The 24,156-nt window shown below is 47.0% G+C and overlaps 2 protein-coding genes across 2 annotated transcripts; both read right to left on the reverse strand.

Moving 5' to 3' along the window:
* Positions 1-5,880: 5,880 nt before the first annotated feature.
* On the reverse strand, positions 5,881-7,562 carry LOC118177284 (actin-5-like). The gene has a single exon (XM_035344864.1). The coding sequence runs from the start codon at positions 7,147-7,149 to the stop codon at positions 5,947-5,949; it is 1,203 nt and encodes a 400-aa protein (XP_035200755.1). The 5' UTR covers positions 7,150-7,562; the 3' UTR covers positions 5,881-5,946.
* Positions 7,563-7,697: 135 nt separating this feature from the next.
* LOC118177277 (actin-85C-like) lies at positions 7,698-23,855 on the reverse strand. The gene is made up of 2 exons (XM_035344851.1): positions 23,845-23,855; positions 7,698-9,527 (listed from the first exon to the last, which is right to left on the reverse strand). The coding sequence occupies exon 2, from the start codon at positions 9,415-9,417 to the stop codon at positions 8,284-8,286; it is 1,134 nt and encodes a 377-aa protein (XP_035200742.1). The 5' UTR covers positions 9,418-9,527; positions 23,845-23,855; the 3' UTR covers positions 7,698-8,283.
* Between the last annotated feature and the right edge of the window lie 301 nt (positions 23,856-24,156).

The raw sequence follows: 24,156 nt of genomic DNA on the forward strand, positions 1-24,156 counted from the left end.
TCAAGTGTTTCTGACAGCTGTCACATCACAGCATATTTCGTTACTTCCACATTGTCAGTCGTTATCACAATTTTTCCAAAATCAGAATTTCTGAAGCTTTTTTTTTTTTTTTTTTTTTTTCTGTTCTTCCATTCTTTTCTATGTAAGTATCAAGCTATGCACACAGAACAAATCACCTTGGTGGGAATGGTCATTAAAGACATGGGTGATATGCATGCTGATTGTCCCACATGCTTTTCCAGTTAAAATATTTGGCCCGAGAATGTGGGAGGTAAAGAACTTATATTTTGAGGTCTTTATAAAACATAGCTTATATCCCCTGATTTATGCTTCTTGGGACCGGTTCTGTGTAAAACATTTAACCAGCTATACTTTAGATAAAAGAAACATCTGAAGCATTGGTTGTTTTGGAGTTTCTCATTCTTTTCTCCCATATATCTTCATAAAATTTCAGCGCCAGGCAAAATATTTTAAGTTCAGAACCTCTCCTCTGGTTCCTGCATTCTCTTTTCTCCAGCAGTGCTCACGCCATCACTCCAACACTCTCCCCTGCTGCTGGGCTCGCAGCACCACCGTAGCCATCGGTTGCACGAAGCAGCACCACGCACCTATTGCAGCAGGGGATCTGTGCTTTAGCTTTAATTTCGCCACTTTGGGATGTGGGACAGAAGCCCTGAAATCAGAGCACAAAGGAAGTGGCAGCTTCTGCTGGCATCGGTCTGGAGGGGCACAGTGGGACTGCGGCTCCTCAGCAGAGCTGCTGGGTCCAGTGTGGCTGCTGCCACATTCCTGCACAGCCACAGATGTCCTTGTCCTGTCAAAGCAGTCCCCCCATGTCCCCCGTCCCATCCTTCTGCTTTCATCGCTGTTTGGGACCGTTTCTAACTCGCGTGCATGGCCTGAGGCAGGCTGGCCTTGAAGCTATGGCACTGGATGCAGAAAAACATAAATTCCCATCTCAGTTGCATCCTTTGGTCAGGGCCCGAGCCAGGCAGTTATCTCCACCTGCCTTTGCCTCCCTTCACCACCCTGCATTATTTCTTCTCCTCTGCAAAGCCCTGCAGAGGTGCGGTGCTGCATGCAGTCACCACCGTTGATCAAGATGTGCTCGCCCCCCTGGCAGAGCAGCTCGCCATGCTAACATTTGGCTAATTTGCCCTTTCAAGAAGCAGGGTGTGCCATGGCAGGCTGAGCAGCGTGCTGAAAGAGCTCCTGGTTCATTCGGAGCTGGCTTGTGCAGCTGCCCAGCACGGCGCGGGCACCCCTTCGGCATCAGGGATGGTCCTGTTGGGGTGGACTGCACATCGGATGCTCTGAACAGTTTCTACCAGCTACAACTGTAGTCATAGAGACACAGCCCTTAGAGAAATCAGAATCAATTTAGGCACCTAATACTGGGATGTCTGAGAGTGAATTGGTTTTGAATTAATCGAGTAAAACAAGGCAGTGAAAACCCACGTAACACGTTGGTCTGGAAACTGCTGCAGCCCTGGGGATGGAGCGACAATGCATATTTTACCCCGTGAATTTTTTATTAAGGGCTGTTTTTTTTATTTTTTATTATTGAATATGAATATTTTACACGTCCGAGTTCAGAACAATGCTTTTTTTGGCTGCCTCTGCACTTTTCATGGTTGTGTACCCTTGCATTGCATAACTGAGAGAGATCCATTTACACACAGGGGGAAAGGGGACTAATGAATCTCAGCAAAGCTAACTTTACTGTGTGTGAAAAAAAGCACTCCGAAGTTTTCCAAATAAAAAACAACCAAAAAAAGTACATATATAAAATACTTGTATGGAGTGGCTTAATAAAATCAGTGTGTGCAGATGCATACGTCTGGGTGCATGTGTGTGTGTGTGCGCGATGGCTACGGAGCCTCTCCGAGCATCGCCGTGCCTGGAAAAACAAAGGGGCTGAGTCCCGACCTTCCTCCCTGCCCCTGCTGCAGAGATGCCTGGCTTGGAACCCCTCAGGGCTTGGCACCCCTCACCACAGCCTGGCCACCACCGGCCTCCCTGCGACCCGCGCTCTGCAGCACAGGGCTGAGCCCACCTCTTGCAGCAGCGTGCCCAGTGTGGATGAGGGCAGGGGAGGGGAGATTTGAACAGTACAGATGATAACTATTTGTCCAGTGTGGATGTGAACCCAGCCTTCTTGTTGTGCATATGATAACGGGGAGGAGAGAGAGGAAGCACGAGCTCTTGTACTGTTCTCAAGAGCTTGCAACCGAAAACGGGCAGTGTGACAAGAACCGCATTGTTTTGGGTAATCAGTGTGCACTGTCCCAGGCTGACACCGCTGCATACCAATAAAACCTTTAGATTCACAGGGAATGGGGAAAGCGCAAAATAATGAATTGTTTGACATTTACAAGAAAATAAAGGGCTGCTGCTGGACTGAAACCTAAAGGAGACTTGGGGAGGGAGTGAAAAATTACCAGGAGCAGGGTGGGATGGTTATGTAATCTTAGTGCAAACTTCACACATGGTTTTGTGTTTCTGATTTCGGGGACCCAAGTCCCAGATCTTTGCACTGATGTGCGCTCTTATGTAGGGTTTTCCTGGGGAGACACTTCATCCCCAGCCCAACCCGGTGGTGCACAGCAGCCAGCAAGTGACAGCCCTCACCAGAAGCAGCCTGCAGGACAGGCACAGGGCAGAACAGAAGAAGGGTGTTTGGGTGTTTGTAAGTGGGAACTGACGCCTGACTTGCCCAAGATTAAACTCCTCATTCCTGAGTCACTAGTAGGTCTAGGAGTTAACTCAAGTCTCTTCATTCCCCGCAACCATTCCCAAATTCAGCAGACTTCTGTGACTTTGCTGAGGCTGGAAGGCTCCCAGGCATTTGCAGCTAAGCCCTGTACGTGTGCAGAGGACAGGCGGAGGCAGACAGAGGAAGGATTCCTGCCGCTCATTTTCTGTGGCGTGAGGGCCAAGGGAACGTGGCCCCAAATGATTATTAACATAACTGACCTCTTCAAGGTGAAAATGAAGTGCAGGTGAAGTAATGAATTTCCAGTGCCCTGCACAGCGATGGGAGCACAAGGTGACCAAGAGACTGAAGAGGCTGATAAAGAGCCTAGGCTCTGGGAACACGTGCCAGCTCGTGCTATCTGCTGTGTGTCCTTGAGCAAAGTCGTGTCTCGGAGGCAAATGGAAACAGCCGGGCCAAACCAGTACTGTGGGTGCTACCTACCCGTAATCACGGTCTGTTGAATGATTTCCGGCTGGGAGGAGCTGAAGCAGGTCCCTGGATGTTGAACGATTCTGGTGCCAGTGAATCCATCCCGGGTTACACCAGGCAATGCGCTCTGCAAGGGTGACACCTTGCTATGAGCACACAGAGCCCTGCCAAGTGTCACTCTCCAAACACGCCTTGTGTCTGCACCTGGGTGTGCAGTTATCACGCTTGCTGCTTCGCTTTTCTCCTTGCTGACAACAACCTTGAGCTGCACTGTTCTCTGGGGTTCCCGCTGCTTTCCAGCACGCAGTTGTTTGCATTTTTATTTGCATTAGATTATTGGAGCAGGAGTCTAAACACTTAAGTTACTGCAAATCCCTCCTCATATGGAAGTCAGTGAGCTGTAAAATATTTAAACTGTCTACAGTTGTACCTCGTTTGTTTACACATTTCCAGTGGGCTGCTAAAAGGTAACATACTGCAATGGAAGAAAGATACGAGGTTGCTGATTCAGATTTCATAACAGCTCTAAAAGCTCTCTGAATACTTGCATTAACTTGATGGAGTAATACATATCTCAACTTTCTGAAGCCTTAGGGCCCAAGCAGAGCAGGAAAGCTGTGTGTTTTATTCCAGACTCGTTGCTTTATGCTTTCACTCTGATCACTGGGGAAAATGAGGTCCTGCTGCTGCTGCTGGATGCTCCTGCTGCCACGGCCGGAGGAGCTGCAGAAGAGGCACCCGGCCGGTGTAAGGAAGGTGATGATGCCTGGCACAGCCAGGAAAGCATTTCACTTCGCTCTGCTGGAATACCCAACGCAGCCACTGCCACCCCCCATCCCCAAACAGTAATAACTGAGTTGCACAGGGCTGTTCTGCAGGGACAGGCGCTGCCACAGCCACTGCTTCAGACACCGACCCATCACACAGCCTGCCCGGCACACAGCCTCGCTGCGTGCTGATCCCCTGTTCGGATCCGTGCACATGTCCACATCCTATCACTGCCTACTCCCCCAACCCATGTAAGTGTGCTCTGGGATGTACATGTCTTGTGTTACACCCACTGCTGAGATCGGTCTTAAAAAGGTGAGCTGAGCCTGCCCTGCCCCCAGCTCTTTTCCTGTGCTTCCCACTTTGCAGGTACAAAAATCCCCTCGTGACTCTGGAGTCACCCAGAAATCATCCTCCCCTCCCTGCCCACCTCCTTCGCAGCTGGATCTTCCAGCTTGTCTGAATTTCCCACTCCAGGTACTCCAGGGCTCGGTGAATGGCTGAACACGGGGGTTGGACATCCCCGCATTCAGAGCACTTGTAAATGCCCTGATGGAAAGGCAAGCAGTGCTGCGAGTCTCCAAAGGGCAGGGAGAGGAGGTGAGGGATGACTAATCAGTCCCAAGGCAGCAGAGGGCATCAATGAGTTTGAAGATTCTTCTCCAGAGCTGAATGAAAATAGCCAGCCACCGAATCGAGTCATTCAGAAGGCAGATTGTGTCTCTTTTCCTATTTTCATGTTGGTCTTGAACAAATCCAGTAAGTTCTCAGATATATCTTGTCAGCTTTTTGAAATAATTTTGAACAATATATAGCAGAGTGCTATTTAGTTTAATTATGAGATTTCTATTGCCTGCTTCGATGTAGTGCATTTATCTGCAGAAGTGGATGACAATGATCTCTAAATACATCATTTTCAGATTATCTGAATGCAGATTTAAGTGCTGCAAATTCATGTGATTGTTACGGATTTCACAGCTGACTTTGGAAATCCAGTTAGCCATGATATTTACTCCAGTTAAGCATTTTGGAAATGCTCAGTGTTCCAAAAAAATGCTCAGCGAGCTCAGCAAGGCAGATTTGTTTGGTAATTCAAGCAAATATCTGCAGGGTTATTTTGTCACTTTTCCTAGCTGTCGCTGAAGAAGTAGAGAAATAACATCATCTCCTAACATGTCCAGCTTTTCCCAAAAAAGAATCAGTGCCAGCTAGGGACGACCACCTCCACCTTCTCGTAGATGCCTGATGTCACAAAGTTTGTTCAGAAATCTTCTAAGAATAAACCCAAACTAAGTATCTCTCACCTTGTGCTCTCTGATTAATTACTAATCTTAACACTATATTACCTAAATGAAGTCTCACACAGTCCTTAAGCTGGAATATTCACTAAATTCCACAGATGGGCAAACAGCAGTGATGTTTTATGTGATGTGACATAGCAAATGCCTTGGCAAGGCCACAAGCAGCGCAGAGGTGTGCTCTGTCTGAGAGCTCTGCTCTAGCAGCCAGACCAACTTATTTTCATTTGGCGAGCAAAAACAAATTTAGAAGCTCAGTCCTCTCTGAGCTTCTCCAGGACTGCTACGAGCGATCTCCGGTGCTATGGTGAAGGGTCAGCAATACCCACGAGCCCTCTATTTCTCCATCAGAGGTCTCTTTCCACTCCTTGGAAGTTTACGGCGCGTGGCAGGGAGCCAGCCCCCCCGGGCATGGGCTGGAGGTGGCTTGTTCTCAAGTGTTTAAAAGTCTGACAAACTGTTTGCAGTTCTAGCAGGGATCAACACATTTCTAGAATTAAAACCAACATCTTGGATAGCAAAAATGCTCAGAACAAGGACTCTTTCTTCAGCCCAATGCACAAGGGATCTTTCTTTACTAAGCTATAAAATCACTTACTACAAATCAATTATTTTTGTACTGATTTATTAACTGCTCTCCAGCTGTTCAGATTGGCACTTAAAAAAATTCCTGGATGGTCATACTTTTACTTTTCAAAAGCATTTTCTCTGGAGTACTGCTGGCCCGACTTCGTAATAGTCCTCCCTGGTGATCCACATATTCCTAAACGCTGTCAGGCTGGAGAGCAGCGACGCGCCGGTCCACACGGAGTACATCCGATCTTTCGGCGAGAAGATCTTGACAGGGGTTGTGCTGGGGATTGCCTGAAGATCCTTCAGAAGCCTCTCCTTGAAGCCTCGGAACAGAGTTGATCCTCCCGAGAGCACCACGTTCCTCAGGATGTCCAGCTGGATACGGCTGCTACATTTGGCGAGGCTCCGGAGGACCATCCCCACAACCCCCGGCCCTTGGACTTCTACCTCTCTGGGCACAAAAAGTGCTTCAGGAGCTCGGAAAAGCTGGTCTCCTACTTTGACAGACCTTCCGTCAGGAAGAATGTACTCACATGTAAGATTTTCAGACTTTTCCTGCATTTTTTGTCTAGGATCTAGAGCAACATAGCACAGCTTCTCCTTTATATCCCTGACGATCTCTCTCTCTGTTGCGCTCATGAATGAGTGCCCGGTCTCCAGGAGGAGCCTGGCGAGGTACTTGGTTACATCTCTGCCAGCAAAATCCACCCTGGTTATGCCCTGCATCAGGTACTTGCCTTTGTAGACAGGGACCGTGGTAGTGACGCCGTCCCCACTGTCCAGCACCAGCCCGGTTGTGCGGGCACCTGCGTACAGGACCGCCAGCGCCTGCAGCGTCACGAAGAGGGCCGGCACGCGGAAGCTTTCAAACATCAGCTCTGCCATTTTTTCCCGGTGGGACAAAGGATTGAGAGGGGTCTCGGTCAGCAGTGCTGGCCTCTCACTGGGTTTCAGCCTGAGTTCATGCTCGTACAGGTATCTCCAGATCTTCTCCATGTTGTCCCAGGATGTAATGAGCCCCTTTTCCATCGGGTAATTCAAAGACAAAATGCCCCGTTTGGACTGGGCTTCTTCTCCGACGTACCACTCCCTGTGACGGGCTCCAAACATGACGAACCTGAACTTGGGGTACCCCACAACAGTAGAGATAACCGAGCGAGGTGCCAGCTCCCCCGACAGCCCAGCCTTGCACTGCCCAGAGCCATTGTCAAAGATCACAGCGGGGGTCCCCGCCGCCACCGCGTGTGACATCGCGTGCAGGACGGGTGCTGCTGGGGGGCAGCGATCTTCTGGCAGCACCATGAAATGTTCCAGACCCCGCATCACAAACGGGCACAACTCACAATGCCCACGGTGCAGCCCCAGCCCCACTCCGCTGAGCAATTCGATGCAGGGCTGGTGCTTGGGAGGGAGGCTGGGTGTTCTTGCTTCCCTGATAAATTACGGCAGGGAATCAATGAATTTTTTCAGGCCCTCAGGCACAGGGGAGGGTCGGTGCAAATTGCATTTGCATTGATTTATATTTGGATTCTGTTTGGGGTTTTGCTGGGTTTCTAAAGGAAACATTTTTAATGAGGTCGAAAATAACACACGATCTAGTTTTAGAATACAAAACCCAGATATCTCAAAGACCTTAGAGGGAAGAATCCCCAGCAGAGGTGAGCTACTCCCCGTATGGCTGCGAGAGAGGCAGTGAGTCAGTTAGTTACTGCATCCCTGCAATCTGTGGGAAAGGACAAGGAAAAGGACAAGGAAAAGGACAAGGAAAAGGAAAAAGGAAAAAGGAAAAAGGAAAAGGAAAAGGAAAAAGGAAAAGGAAAAGGAGAACAAAAAGGAAAAGGAAAAGGAAAAAAAAAGGAAGAGGAAAAGGAAAAGGAAGAGGAAAAGGAAAAGGAAGTTTTAAAAAGCACAGAATCCAGACTAAATTTGTGTAGAAGCTGCTGCTGGAAAACTGCTGGAATTGTTAATGTGAAGTTCAAAACCAGCCTCTCACAGGACTTCTCCCACTCTCCCCATTAGTACACATTAATTCCATTACTAATCTGATGACATAAGCAAGAGTGGCTGGGGGTAGGAGTGCTGTGGAAATAGTGGCAGTGGCCCTGATCACTCTAGGCTACCCTGTGAGGCTGGGGCGAGGAAGCAGCAAGGCTGCAGTGTCACAGCCTGAGCTCCCCAGGCACAAGGCAGGGGCTGGAAGAGCGCGTGCGGACAAACGAGGCTCCAGGCTGGGGCACGAGGGAGGTGGGAACACACAGCGCTCCCCTTGGAGGCGATGAACGCTAAGAAGGCTCGATGCCCTGGTTACCAATTCTTTTAATGTTTTATCTCCATAAAGGTTTTGTCAGCCAGTAAACACACGACCTGCTGTGGCACCTTTTGGTTTAGTCAGCCCTCGCCAGGGTTTCTTGCTCGTGCTTTGTTGCAGCAAGACATTTGCTTGGTCTGACAGTCTCCTTAGAAGCATTTCCGATGGATGACAGCTGCCCCAAAGTCCTTGTAGTCGCTCACGGTGACCCACATTTGCTTGAAAGACGTCAGGCAGGTGAGGACGGAGGCCCCGATCCACACGCTGTATTTTCTCTCGGGGGGGGCAACGATCCTCACGAACATGCCTGCAGGCACTTGGAGGTGCATCTCCCTCAGGATCCGCTCCTCCAGGCCGGGGAAGAGCGTGGAGCCACCCGAGAGCAGGACGTTGGCGTAGAGATTCCTGCGCACGTCGATGTCACACTTCATGACGCTGTTGAAGATCATTTTGTGCACACCGGGTGCTTCGATGCCGATGTTTGCAGGCACAAAGAGGACCTCTGGTGCACGGAAGAGCTGGCTGCCTATCTGAATGACATTGCTGTCAGGTAATCTGTATTCTTTCATGATTTCTTCAGGCTTTGCTTTCATTTCCTGGATGGGGTCTAAAGCTATGTAGCACAGCTTCTCTTTGATATCTCTCACGATTTCCCTTTCAGCTGTGCTAACAAAAGAGTGCCCGCTCTCCAGAAGAAGCCTCATGAAATATTCGGTGATATCCCGGCCAGCAATATCCAGCCTGGTGACAGCATGGGGCAGGCAGTACCCTTCATAAATGGGGACAGTGTGGGTGACACCGTCCCCACTGTCCATGACGATCCCGGTGGTGCGGGCTGAGGCATAAAGTGCCAGAGCTGCCTGGACTGCCACGTACATAGCGGGCACCATGAAGCCTTCAAACATGATCTCTGTCATTTTCTCCCGGTTCTGCAGAGGATTCAGGGGGGCTTCTGTCAACAGCACTGGCCTTTCAGTGGCTTTGATTCTTAGCTCGTACTCATAGACGTGTCTCCAGATCCTTTCCATGTCATCCCAGGAGGTAACTATGCCATGGTCAATCGGGTAATTCAAGGATAGGATCCCTCTTTTGGACTGAGCTTCTTCTCCAACATAGTATTCTTTCATCCCAGCTCCAAGCATTGTAGACTTGGCTTTTGAGCGACCAACAATTGCCGTGATAACAGACCTTGGGGCACTGTCACCTGCGATACCTGCCTTGCATAAGCCAGACCCATTGTCAAAGATTACTGCTGGGACATCCAAAACGCTGGGGTCAAACATTGTTCACGGAGCTGACAGTGCCCCAGAGCAGCTCTCTGGCCGTGTTTTCCTGTTCCTCTTTTACAGGCTGGTCACCATCGCCAGGGCTGTCTTCTCTGGGAGGGATGCAGCTTGCATGTCTGCCCCCAGCTACCTCATAATGGCCAGTGATACAATAATATATTTTCCCAGCAAGTTACAACATTCCAGGCACTGCCCTGGAAATTTAGCTTTACAGTGACTCCAGACAGAGGACTCTCATGCACCAAGTCCGATCCACAGGTCACAGACCATCAACTGTATCCTTATACTGAGCCCAAGAGCATCTATTTCTCAGAAAAGCAGGTATTGAAAAATACATTTATGAAAATAATTAAGATTTTCACACGTGCCTTGGCTTAGCTAAGACTTACATAGAATTCCAAGAGCTGGTGGAGATTAGGGCAGATTTGCCTGCCTGTAAGTGCTAACTGAATTGCCAGTTTGCTTTTTTTGAATAACATCTGCATCAGAAGAAAACCTTTCTCAACTGAATCCTTTCTGATATTTTATAGGAAACTTCTAAAATATACCTTTAAGTAGGAAGAATTGTGTTTGGTGTTGGCTTTGGCATCTGGGAGTCTTGTTTTGATTTTTTTTTTCCTTATGCTTGTTACTTAATGTAAAGACTTTTTTGGTAAAAGCACAGAAATGAAAAAATTATTTCTGCCTCTTGATGGTTTAAAAAATCCTGTCAGCTTTAAACAATGCTTATAATACTGTTTAGTGCAAATAAATTCCTTCTCCTAATGAATCTGTACCCTAGGCTGCTGACAAGCTGGCCTGCCTGCAAATAAACAGACATGCAGCTGTCCTCCTTCCATGCTTCCCTTTTCCCCTCAGCACTTTGCTGAGCTCGTTTTTGGAAGTTTGTTCAAAAGGATTAAAAATATCCTAGATCTTCACAACTGACCCCCATTTCACATCTAATTATTTTTTCCTTTTGCTTCAGTAGAAAGTTTCCCACAGAAGGAAATTTCTATGCTTTTGAATCCAATCAGGTTTGACAATCCAAATCCGTTTACAGAGAAAATTTCCTTAAAAAAAAAAAAAAAGTCACTATATAACTTCAGTTTGAATCCTTGGCTGCCACAGTTTAATTGCTTCTCCTTGTGGCTCTAAATCCAGGGCAGCTTCAAAGCGAGGGTGGCTTCTATTAAATTTAATTACTTTTTCTTGCAGCGTGCATGGCAAAGGTGCCAGCTACTAAAGGAAGGTGGTTATGAATCAGAGGCAGATTCCAAACAAAGACATATATTAAACAGAATTTTTAAATGTAAGCAAATGACCTCCTTGTACTGCGTTTATACCCCAGATGAACCACTAAAAAAAAAAAAAAAGCCATCGAACAAGGGAACAGCTCTGTGCATGTTATTTCCATTCCGCCGAGATTCCAGACATGTTCGTGTTAAATGCCACTCTATCCATTTTAGCAATTTCTCTAATCCTCTTAATATTTGTGTACATATATTTCAGTGTGTGGCACACTTGTTTTCATGCATGCTTCTATATTAATGTCAACAGGTGTCCTAATCATTTAAGAGGCTGCTATATTCATCACACTAGAAGCCCCATTTAATCCTGCGTGGTCTGCCTGCAGTTTACAGTGAAGTACTCAGTTTTGAACATGATGTTTAGTATTAAGACAAGGGAATATTGACTGTGATTCTTAAATGGAGAGTTGAACCTAGGTGCAGGAATGCTCATCTGTTCCCTCATATTGCTCCTGTCATAAATCACATTAAAAAGGGTATGTGTGAGTTCACTTTGTTCCTATAGGATTGGTAATAAAATAAGCGAAGTTGCTGTTTGTGTAGCAGAAGCCCTGTAAGCTGCCCTCTCAGAAGGGACAAGACGAGGCACCAGAAGCTTCTCGTGCTCCCTGAAGGCACAACTTGGGCAGGCAGGACTAGGACTGTCCCACAGTCACTGGGTTGTAAAAATCCATAGATAGCTCAACATGATGTTTACGGCCATTCGTGCTTATTTTATAAATTGGTGCTGAGAACATGCTTTCACTTACTGGTCTAAACGTGACGCTGTGCTGTACTGTGTCACCTCCACAGAAGGGATTTCCTCAGGGAAGCCAAGGCTTGATCCTTCTCCATAGCAGTCCCCGGCCCCAAACATGCAGCTCAGGCAGACTCTGAGTGAGCCAGGATGGAATGGAAAGCACTTGGAAAACGGTGCTGAACTCTGGAAGGTCTGAGTCTCTTAGGGGTAAAACCAGAGGGAAAAGGATCAGCTAGTTCTCAGTCTGCATGCCCATGTAAACCCCAGGGGCCTGGCTTTGTGAAACGTCTAAACCAGCAGGGATAAAAATCTAGAAAAGGATATCAAAAAAGACATACATTTCATACCGTGTATTTCCTACATTTCATGATATCACACTCAGCAATAAAAGGTGGAAAAAGGAAGAAGAGAGGAGGGGTGGGCTCTTGTTGTGAAATGAAACACATTAAAAAGGTGAAAATAAGAAAGAACGAGGCATATGGTGGACATGAGTCTCCAGGCAGCCATGTAAACAAATACACTGCCTTTGTATGTACACTAGTAATTTAGCATGTCGTGGGATATCCCAGAAACAAGCCAAAGGATTTATTCATCACACTAGTAAAACTTCAGTGTTAAAAAAGTCAGTGCTTTTTTAAAAGTTACAGCTGAAAGATCACAGATCTTGTCTCATCTCCATGGAGTAAACAGACGATTTGTGCACAAACAGGAGAGCATTTGCAGAGGGAATCCCACCGCATCAGAAGTGTTACAAAAGGAAAAAGTGAGAAAAAGAGGGTATTTCAACCCAGCGGAGGTCTGAATGAGGAGGGATTCAGGAAGCAACATAAACTTTATGTTCAGGATACCGACATGAGGGGAGGACAGAAGGGCTGCTCACCCTTCTCCATGCCCTAAACCCCACGACTGGTGGCTGGCAGTGCACGGAAGAATCAAATGCAGCCAACGCTGCGGTGATGCTAGATGCCCCTACAGGGCAGGCTGTCAGCACAGGAGGACAGCACTTCATCTGTGCCACAAGTGAATCTGTACAGACACAAAATGAATTTGCTATTTATAGGAGGAAACCAGGCGGGCTATGAACTGTAGGAACGAGCAGCGAATGGCAATCCCTGCTCAGAAGAGCTCATCCCCAGCAATGAGCTGTAGCAGGTGGGTGAGACAAACAGGCAGGTCAGGGTGGAAGGCTGGGGAGACGGTGTGAAAGAAATCAGGGGCTGAGCACAGCTCCTAGCCAGCAAGCAGCAGTAATCACCATCACAGATGCTTAGCTCTAACAACTTGACAAGATCCCTTTCTTCACATAGGAGCTGTGTTTGATTGCTCCCATACTTGTTTCCATCTAAAATCCCCATTTTGCAATGTCTTCGTGACACTCCAAACATCCACAATACTCTTTGAAGTTGAATTTTAATGTGTTTATTGACACCAGTTATGATATTTCAAAACATATGGCCTACAAATTGTTACCATGCACTCCTAGTGTTTACAGTAATCCCCATATTAAAACAAACTCAGCCTTTCCTGATGATTTTATATCTTCTTGCTGACTCACTTGCCTGTGTTTATTTAAACTCCCGTTGAGCTTTTTTTTCCCTATATTCAACACTTTGGGAACACAAAACAACTATCTGCAGATTTCATATACTTCTGATACGTTTCGCATTCATTTTTATGGGCACCACATGGCCAAAATCGTCCTCCTGGATTTCCTTGCAGACTCCTGACTCGCAGCATGGCTTTCCACGCTCGAACCCCGCTGTTAACCCTGTGCATGTGGCTGGCTTTGGTGTTGAGAGAACTGCTGCCCAGCCCAGCCCAGCCCAGTGATGGGCAGCTCCAGCAGCTCAGCCCTGATAAAATCAAAGAACCACTTAGGTTGGAAAAACCCTCTCAGATCACCAAGGCCAACCGTTAACCTAGCAATGCCAAGTCCACAGCTAAACCACATTTCCAAGCATCACAACACAAGTTTTTAGAAGGTCACACAGTTGCCTGTAAGAAAGAGCTAGGGTAGCTCAGCCTTCCTTTGGCCCATCCCACGAGGGCACCCTGGCCCAAGGAGCACAACACTGGCTGCTGGTTCCAGTTCATATCATAAAACCAAGTCACGGAACGTCTCAGGTTGGAAGGGACCCTACAGGCCACCCAGTTCCAACCCCAATGCCATGGGCAGGGATGCCACCCACCAGATCAGGTTGCCCAGGGCCTTGTCCAACCTTGCCTTGAACCCCTCCAGGGATGGGGCAACCGCAGCTTCTCTGGGCAAAGTGCTTCTCAGCTCACCAGGAAGGAGGCAGCAGGATCCAGTCCCATTAATGGCCCCAGACAGACCCCCTGGAAAGCAAAGCCAAAAAGAGATGTTAATTTTGTCAGTGAACAAAAGCACTGGGGAAGGAAGTAAAATCAATGCTCACTAAATAGAAAAAAAAAGATCTAAACTGGGGGAAAACACATTAATTTTCTAATTCTTAAAAGATACTGGAGGGAGGGAAGTGGAAATTGCAAACAAATTATAAACTATATAAAAAATTACAACTCACTATCCATTTAAAGGAAACTTAAATTACTGCGTTGCTAAATTGGAACGGCTCTGAGGACTCATTCATGGTCTTCTACTCCTGAGACTCACAAAGTCTAGCTTGTACCTCTAGGGGTGGCTGGATTTAATAGTATCACCTAAAATGTAATAAACCCTGCAAGTGATGAACAACTGGGAAGGTGCAGAACCCACCGGGATTCAAATTTAATTCAGACAATTTGGAATTCAGCATCGGAGAACTACTCAAGAGTTTGCGTGTTATTTTGCACACTGGAGAAAAGAAAATTAATTCCATACCAAGGAAGTGATATAAATTATGCATACATTAAAGCCTTGGTTGAAAGTTCGTATATTTAAAATAAATAGGCTTGATTATTTGAAAATGAAGAGAAGTCCAGGAAACGGAATCAGGTAAAACGATTTCACCAAGCTGAGCTCCAATCACTCAGCCACAAATTAACCTTTCCCGGGGAAGTCGTGGAGCTGAGGCCTCGCAGCTCCGCTCCCCAGAATATCTCCATCTCCTACAGGTTGCCCTAGAACACTAATAGGAGGAAGGGAAAGTTTGGGGATTAAGGCATGGGAACGTTAGCCGACAGAGATGCACAGACTATTTCTAGGCCTTCCAGCTCCTGCCTGATCCCTGATCCTGAACCCTGTCCACCTAAAGCTCTGTGTCTGCTCAGGTAAGTGCCTTTGAAAACAAAATCAGAGATGTTGGGGTTTCTGGGACAAGAAAAAAAAAAGGAAGGCAGGGCCCTCTTACCCTTGAAAACTGTTAACTCAGCATTAAACACATCCTGAGCTGCTCTGGAATCTCATTGTTACTTTGCAGAGCCAAGTGCCATTACCTCTGACTGTATTCCAATGGCTGTTGGGCTTGGGTCTGAGCACAAATTGTTAAAAGCTGCGTCTGAGGTATGAAAGCGACAAGTGGAAAGCATTCCCATGAAGTATGCAGGATCTCTGGATCTGGGCAAGCGGTTCAGGTCAAAACTCAGTCACATGCCCTGCTAGCTGGTCTGGAACATCCTTCAAATCCAGCTAAGCAAACAGCCCCGAGAGCCCCGCGCCAAGTGCCAGCTCCAGCTGGCATCCTGGTACATTTTATTCTACAGTTGTTGCAGTTTTGGAGGTTATGTAAAGTTTACTAATGAGAAACATTTCAGGACGCCGTGCCAGCAATTTAGGCTGAGGGAAGAGCTGTAATGACATGAGCATATATAACTTTGGTGGAAAGTCTGAAACATCAGTTCCACACCCTGAGAGCAGCCTTTCTGTTTATAAATCCCAACAATTCTGAACACGAAGAGCAAGCACACAGACTTCTTCTCAGATGTTTACACTGTGCTTTCTAAATATTTAAAGCCATTGATGAAATTACAGACAACTCTCACAATGTTTTGTTCCTCAGTTATTTGGTCTGTTTTGGTGTGGTTCCTTCGTAAACTCGAATTTGGTAAAGCAAAAGGGGTGTGAGAGCACAGGGGGTTCTCAGCAAACAGTTCTGGTAACCCAGAAAACCGTTCCAGTGAACTTCCCAAATTTCTGCTGGGAAGTATTACATTGATCTCTAAGGAAGAACCATTTGTAAGCAATGTTTCTTCACCAGCACAGTCGAGCAGTCAGACTTTCAGCGTTGTTACCAGTGCTCACGTGTCTCGTATTTTGCCCGTGTCTGGTACTTCCTGAGCTTGGGTGGTTAACCAGAGCAATATTCACATGCTACCACCAGTTGTGTCCTTGACAAACACCTACGGAGAGAAGCAGCTGAAGGAGAAGCAAAACAAGTTCCTATTTCTGCGGGCTGTGTTTGTTTTGGTTTTTAACCATTTCAAATGATCAGTTCAACTTCAAACACCTGCTTTGATGCAGAATCCCACCACTAAACCTTATCTGAGTAAGACAAAGCAGCAAAGAGAAGGTTCCTGTCCTGGCTGGTGCACTGGCAGTAATTCCAGCTAGCACTGCAGGGAGCTGTGCACACCCAGCAGCACGCCGAGCCCATTGGGTTGTTCAGCGCCAGAGGGGAGGAGAGGCAGGGGATCAATACGCCGGGTTCTCGCAACAAATCGGTTTTAGGAACTTTCTCAACTGGCGCGTATTTCTTTCTTCCATTTTCAAAGTCCTCCCTCGGCTGGTGCTCCAGCTGGCATTCCACTGACATAAATAAACAAAATCGGGGTTCCCATGGGATTTCTAGCAGAATATTCAACATTAGTCGTGAAGGAAGAAATAGTGAAAGTGCAAGCAGAACCTCTGTTCCCATCTTTAAGACAGTATTTGGGTGCAGTAGGAGTGCAGAGCAGTATTTGTCTATCCACCAGGGCTATTCATCACTACGTTTACCATATTTTCCTTTGCCTTCCATAATTCTTGGCTTCCCTCATGTCTGGGTGTTTTCTAACCAGCCTTAAGGCAATAAATCAAAGCTGTCAGCATTGGAAGAAAATTAATGTGAGAAGTTGTTCCAAAGGCCACCAGCCTTTTCCCTACTGTGCGCTGTGTTAATCCAGGATTCCTCAATGGCTTTCAATGTTTTGCTATTTTCACAAGGTTTTGAGGCTACAGATGCAGTTTTTGAAGGGCAGCTTTGAATTTTATCCTGTAAGATATGAAATTCCTGGAGTTTCTTTGGACTTCTGAGAGAAAAGAGTGTGCTCAGCACAGGCCCAGGTCTGACCCTGACCCTTCTCTGGCCAAACCACAAGCAAAATCCAGATCCAGAGTTGGAACACATCAAGGGCTGAATCTGGACTTTTAGGTCGGATTTACATGAAGAAAAAGGCCAAACGATTCAAAAACAATCCTGTTCCTATGCCCTGTAGTGATGACGCTGGTTGAATTATTCATTGCGAGTTATTTGTCCAAAGAATGTGGCTGGCATTTATGCTGAATAAATTACTTGCAAGTTTTGATTTCTTGTTTCATTACTCACCCCGTTCCATACCACTCAAACTCCAACCTCTTCATTTCTGAAAGTCTCTTTTTCCAAGTCTGAGAAAAAGAACACTTGGGAAACAACCTTCAGCTGGTGCCGATCTGATAGAGCAAATGCCTCCCTGGGAAAGGACAGCCTGGCAGTCATGGCATTTTCTTGGAACTCAGGAAAGCAATGTTCTTACCCTATTCAGCTGCAGATGAACTCTGCAACCCTGGGCAAATCACTTAGCTCCCTACACCTCTGGCTGCACATTTATAAAACGGACATAGTATTTCACTCTGTAAGACACTGTAAGGCTAGATATGTTAAAGATGATGAATTGCCCGGTTACTATGGAAACTTGAAAAGCACCTAATGCAAATGGATGAGTTTAGAAATAGGTGCACCTGACTGAAAAGTCATGAGCAATTGGGAACTTCATTAGGTAAAATCCGTCGTGTTCTAATCAGAAGTATTGTGGGTGCTACTCAAAACTTCCTCTAATAGGAAGCACCAGCTTATTAGAAGATTTGTCTCTGGCTGGATATTGAAGGATTTCCCTTGAATATCTTCAAGCTCTGACGTTTAATGCATCTGTTTAGATTTATTTTTCTCTGATAGCTTGGGACATTTAAGTAGCTACTCAGTATGGTGTCCCACCAAACAAAGACCATTAAAACCAGAAGAGTGATTGCACAAACCAGCCCAGAAGTCAAAAGACTGCGGCATATTGAGAAGGAAATTTAATTCCAAAGCTAAAATCTCATGGGCTACTTAAAGAGAAAGCACCAAGCAACTCCTGAGTGCTACTGTAGCAGCTTTCTCCATGGGGAGACTACTGTTTTAATCCTGCCCTCACAAAAAGCCATCACTCTCTAGTTCCTTTTTAGCATTCATCTGCCAACTGCTCAACCAAATATCTAGAGGTAGCTCAGAGTTTTGACCAAGTGCAAATTGAGCAAGAACTTCAAAACCCAGGGCAGTGTTTGCATATTAATCCCTCCTGCAGAACCAATCCAGTGAGCCCAATTGCTGCTTCTTTTGCACAGGTCCTAAATAAACACGGGATTTTCTTGCTTATTTCTCAGAATAACAAGAAGTTTGGTTTTGAAAAGGTACTTAAAACATGGAGGTTCCTCCCTCTTGCAACGCGTCCAATTATAATAATTTTGAGGTATTTCAAAGTTTAGACCTTGAACTATTCCTCATTGTCCTATCAAATTATCCAAGTCTTTGACATGAAAAGTCATTATTTGCAAGGACTCCTGGTAGCAGCACTTACTGAAGTGAGGCTGTTCAGGTTTAGGAGTTTAAAAATGGGTTTGCCATTGCAAATGGCTCATCGAGTTACAGTTGTGTCTCGGTAGGGTAAGGCACTCAAGGCTTTCAATTGCAGCAGGCCCTGCTGACTCAGGGAATGAAAGCTATGGAACTGCTGGCAAGGGAAATGCTAATAATTAAAGCAGTAATCGTGACTCTGGGGCAAGAAATAAATGCCTACAGGGTGAGGAGAGACTGAATAAACAAAGCAAATAAGAGCCTCACGCTGCACGACGGCCTAGAGCAGTGATTACAGCTGGCAGCACAGCCCCAGCCTCCTGCCCCAGCATGCCGGTAACGCCAGGTACGGCTCTCAGCCCTGCGGGACCTGCGGCACGGCACGCTCTGTGCGTTGGGCAGACGAAGGCTGATCACCTAAACACCAGCAATCTGCTCCCATGCCACAAGGGGTTGCACCAAGACCCTGGTGGGAAGCCCTCTGGTTTCGGTAAGGGCGAAGGATGCGCTCCTCGGTACCTATGTGATGGACCCGTGCTGGTGTCACGCTCAAGGCCACTAATGGCTTGTGTTCTGAGGTAGCGATGGCCTCGTTCTAGAGCCATGGCCACCAGAAATCATTTTGGGGATGTTATTAGTGAAATAGTAATGATCATGAAAGGATGACAGCAGCAGTCAAAAGCAATAATAATGGTAACTTTGGCTTTGGGCTGCACTTTGCACCCAAGAGCCTCAGAACGTTCCAGACAAATACCTCCTCCCTGAGGCACTCTCCTTGAATATTATCAGCTGCTCTGCTATACTGGAAAGCAATGAAAAACACAAATATTTTATTGATACAAATTTTCCACACAAATCACCAGTGTACCCGTGGTGCTAGCAGGTCACACACTGAAATAAAATGCCACATGCACCTGTAAACGAGAACGGGCCAGCCACATCCGATTTGGAAAGGTGGAGAACGGCCTTCCTGTGATTTCTGGCTTCACCTACAGACCTGAAAACACCGGTACCCGCTGCTTTGGGCTGCTGAGGTCTTGAGGCAGACTTAGGATACAGTTGAGTAGAGCAGTGTGTCACAGACCCGACATCCCAGTGCCCAACAGGAATTCAGGGGCTTTGCTCAGTCTGGCCTCAACCCCCCGCCCTGCTCAGACAGCGAGCATACCTATGTCACTAGGTACAATGGCAGCACTTGGGAATCTTCGTATAATGGTTAAAAAAAAAAAAAAAAAAAAGAATGGTTACAGAGGAAATCCTTTGTCCCAGACAACTTCTGGACCGTCGCTGCTCATCGGGTGCACCGCACGGGGAGCGCTTCCAGTGCATGCTCTCCTGCAGCTCTCCTGCGGGGCATGAAGCAGCTCGGGGAGCCCACAGCAGGTGAAATGCTCGGCCACAGCCCTGGGCTCAGGTCTCTCCGAAGGGCCATGGACAGAACAGGACGTGCCTCGGAGTAAAGTCCAGCACACATGCAACCTGGCCCCTTGTGACTGGCAAATAACCTAATTTACTGTCATTCAGGTGTCAGGTTCCACTTCCTTGTTTACTGAATGTAATAATATCCCGCAGTATCTGGCTTGCACAAGGGACTAAGTGAAGTAATTTGACAGCAAAAATAAACAAATGAAGGGAGTCTTTAAGCACATCAAAGGGAAAGTGTGCTACTATCTGTGGGATGATCAACGCAAGCTGCCCCACTGGATCCTGGCTCTGAAGCAGGGATGAATTTCACGTTGTGCCTCCAGGGCCACAGGTCAAAAAACACTTTGCTCCTGCGTGTTGTACTTGATATACCTGCTGTTTGTTCTGCTGTATCTGTAATACTTAAAATTCACTGGAGTTTTCTCTTCCCAATCCGGAGATTTCCCTTCCCAAAGAACGTATGTTATCCCGTACCACCCCAAGCTTGCCCAGAGGCAACTACATTTGGCCCAACAAATCCTTGTCCGGAAAGCACTGAATTTCAGGAATAAAGATACCGGGGTGGAAATCCAGTCCAGGATATTCGGGGTGGAAAGTAAAAATCTTCTGTTACACCATTAATAAAATACAGCGTAGCAAAGAAGACTTCTTACAGAAAGGACAGGGAGTCCTTCATTAAATGCAGCTAAGAAAAAACTCAGTGGTGTGTTTTTTTTCCACTTGTGGGTGTTTTTTTTCTCTCTAACAAAACTGGCCTAATGATGGGAGTAATTAAATTATAATGCCTCCACTATTGTTTGAATAAGGCAAACTCCCTCACATGCCATTAATGTACTACTGCCAACAGCAGCCAGGGAACAGCCTCAACAATAGAGAGGATTTTCCAGCTCACTGTGCGATTTGATCTCTATAAACCTCCCATAACATATACTGTATGGCAGTAAATCATTTATAACATTATTACCCGCCCATCTGGGATCAGAGTGCAACCACTAAGACAACGCAAGAAATCTGGGCTCCTTTCAGCGCTGCGCGAAATGGACCTCGTTGGTAAGATTTCATTAATTCCGCCGTTCAACGACTGGATCCCGCTCCCTGCCGGAGTGACTGTACTTTCCATTGGCTACCTTCCTAGCATTTCCCATGGCTCTGGTATTTTTATTCTCCAGTATTGCTGATACTTTCACTTGTATTTCAAAATGGTTATTGCTCGAGTGTGGTTGGCTGGGTGCAGCCCAGTTCCTAGGGAAAGAAGGAAGTGGTTTCAGAGAAAAAAAGACCGTGTTTTCCAAGTTAGCATCACTCTGTTCTAAGCTGTGCTTTGGTGAAAAGCTTTCTGAAGTCTCCTTCTGCAGGAGCCCTTCTGAATTTGATAACTCAGAAGTGGAACAGGGAAAAAAAAGAAAAAAAAGAAAAAAAAAAAAAAAACAGAAACATCAAGGAGAGGCAAAGCTGCATCCAGCCTGGGGTGCATGGAGGAAGCAGCTCCCTGCCTGCTGCCCTTCCACCGTGCCAGGCCCTGCTCCCTGCCCTGCCTGTGCACAGCTTTGCATGGAGGTAACAGACAAGCCTTTTCTAACCCAGGTTGTCACAAAATAGGGTGCCAGCCACAAGGGGTAAAAATACCTTCCCATGTACGGCAGTTCACCGTCACGAGCCGTATCTCACAGCAGCGGTCGTCCTGCATGAGCATCACCCCGCTGAAGGCTCAGGGGGGACACAAGGCTGTGTGCCTACCCCGTGGAAAATCTGCCCGTTTGCATCAGTGCCTGTAAAGCACGGCAGCTGCCAGCTGTGGTCTGAAGACTTTGGGTCAAGTTCAGCCGAAATCTCACGGTGAAGTTCAGGCAGTAGGAGGTCGCCTACAGCTTGACCAAGGAAAATGTTTGCACGACCTTCTGGGAACAACCCCTGCCAAACTCCACACACATCAAATGCACGGGTGTCTAAATGTTAAAAGTTATTAATTAAAGCAAAATACCACCACTTTGCTCGTTATTTACAGCTTGAACCAAAGCCTGCTGAACACTGGCTTGCAGCAGGCTTCCACAAGCAGAAGATGACAGCCCCATCCTCTGCCACAGGAGCAGAGGCTCTGCTCTTCGGGAAAGAGGAGAAAATCAGTGGGAAGGGGAAACCCGTGTCGCTGGCCATGGTATGAAGGACTTCTAAAAGCTGTACAACATGATTTGCTGCATGATAAAAAACAGCAAATGGGAAGCTGAAGCAGGGACAGGGAACCATCAGCAAGTTGCCTACAACTGGGTTGGTGTAGCCTTGAATATGTGATCTTTTCTGTGCATACCTACAGCAACGTTAGCACTAAATAACAGAGCTCACCATAGCCACGCAGAACATCATCTATTTCAAGCCTCTGAATAATTTTATGTAGGATTAATTAATTCATGTACATACACATTGCTTTATCTAAACTGGTTAGCCTAAAACCAAACCAGTTCTTTGGCTACATGCCTGTAATTTTTCATAAGTCCTTCAGAATAAAAGGAGAAATTCACTGGTTCTGTACTGAGCTGCTTCTATCCCAAAAGAGCCCAATGTTCAAGCAGCCACCCCATGCCCCTTGATTATCTGATGAAATTAATGCCTTTCTACCAGCCCCATCAGAGCAGATTCTTTTGCTATGAATCAAGCCACAAGACCGAATTTTCTTTGGATAAATATGAAAGACAACATTGGAAAAGTCCTGCTCAGAAAACCAGTCCTCTGCCTCTTGAGCAGCAACAGGCAGGGCAGCGTGCCCTCTGTCTCTGGGGGAATACAAAACCCCAGCTGGGCAGGCAGGAGAGGAGGAGACCTGCCCAGCCCACAGACACCACCGCTTCCATTGCAAGCCCTTGTGTGTGCGTTGGCTCCACGACCCCTGGCCCAGCACGATGCCTTTCCTTTCTTTACAAAGCCGGGGATGACTGACGGGCCCTCCTTTTCCAGAGGAGGCCAAATTCAATCCAGATCCCTTTTGGGACACCCCTCCTGAGCCAGCCCAACCCTCATCTCGCCAGCCCCGTCCCTGACCTGCCCGTGCTGCGGTAGGTAGCCAGCAAAGCCTTTTTTTCATCAAGTCAATCCCCAGCCCTCCTCAAATGTCGCATCTTTTCAACAAACCTGACGAGGCAAAATACGCCTTGGCTCTGCCTCTGCTGAGGCTGAACGCTCAAATGGCTTTGCTGGAAGCTCGACAAGAGCTGAGCGAGGCTGCAGGCTTGTTCTGCTCGGAACACTTCGAGCTGTACCTGAACACCACACCGCTGCTCCTCACATCACAGCCGGTGCTCAGCACAGCCCATGCATCATCGTGTGGTTATCCGAGACACATAGAGCAGCATCCACGTGGGCTGGTGAGCATGGCCCTCCGTTATTCTAAATAAACTGCAGCCGCAGAGGTCGCCTTTCCAGGCTCGTTCCACCCACAGCAACCCACATCCCTGGCTGCACCTCACTAAGGCACCAAGAGCAGGCACCTATGTCTGATAACCCTCTGTGACACATTCGTTTGTAAAGCTAAATGACACAAAGTTCTCTAAAATAATAATAATAAAAAAGTCAGACTTCAAAACAGGGACAAGAGCCTTTTTGGTGTCGTTTGGTTTTGCTTGCACCTCCTCTTTCCATTTGGACGGAAATAGTGCATCCTCCACGCAGGCAGTTCCAAATACAACTTGCAGCTGTACTGGAAGTGTCCTTACCCTTGCCTGGCTGGCACATCTGTCACGTGTTACCACCAATCGTCATCTCCACTTGTCTCGTTTGGAGCAATGACCCCTGCCTGAGGAATTAAACGTGGCATTCCGCAGTCAGGATCGGAGGCAGCCAGCAGCAGCAGCGGAGCAAAAGGGACCCAGATGCAGGGTGGAAGCTGGGCTGTCAGCGTGGACGGTTTGTTTCCTGGCTTTAAGCGGGAGACTCTCTGGGTTTTTAGTGCTGTTTGAAGTGAACACTGTTGGGTTTGTGGAGTTTCGCGAGGAGATCTGCTTGGTTCTGGCTGCAGTGCCTCCCAGCACTGTACTCCCTTTGTAGAAATTTCACAATAGCATGCTTGTTTTCAAGCTGAGAACCTGCTAAAATGCACTTTCCCCCCTTCATTAAAGACTTAGGTTGTGCTGAGAAACAGCACCTTTCTTCAGGGCCATTTCTAGGAGCACTTCTCACAGAAATCAGCTTATTTTGGAGTTATGTTCTGTGTTTGGTGACCAGCACTCCCCAGCTGCACCTCTGTGACCATGGCCAAGGCTGCAAAGCCCTCCGCTGAAAGGGACAGTGGCCACCTGGGCATGCTGCTGGGCCACCCCCGGGCTGGCCTGTCTCTGCTGATGCTCCAGTGCCACAGCACAGGGTAACCCAAAATATCTGCCTTCACAAAAAGACCAACAAATATTCACAGGTGCCAGGTGTGCCGCAGTGAATGTCTCTCTGCTCTGCTCTGAATGGTTTTGATATTCTTGCTGCTATCAAACATTTCATATATCCTAAAGACAAAGCCAATTTATTCTAGAAAATCACAGCATATTCTTATTCTTAGCTT

Source organism: Oxyura jamaicensis, chromosome 21, assembly GCF_011077185.1.
Source record: "Oxyura jamaicensis isolate SHBP4307 breed ruddy duck chromosome 21, BPBGC_Ojam_1.0, whole genome shotgun sequence".
Lineage (NCBI taxonomy): Eukaryota > Metazoa > Chordata > Aves > Anseriformes > Anatidae > Oxyura > Oxyura jamaicensis.

Bases quoted from the DNA above. Each gene is read 5' to 3' on its own strand.
- LOC118177284 (XM_035344864.1), bottom strand. From the start codon at position 7,149: ATGCGGGGTCTGGAACATTTCATGGTGCTGCCAGAAGATCGCTGCCCC.
- LOC118177277 (XM_035344851.1), bottom strand. From the start codon at position 9,417: ATGTTTGACCCCAGCGTTTTGGATGTCCCAGCAGTAATCTTTGACAAT.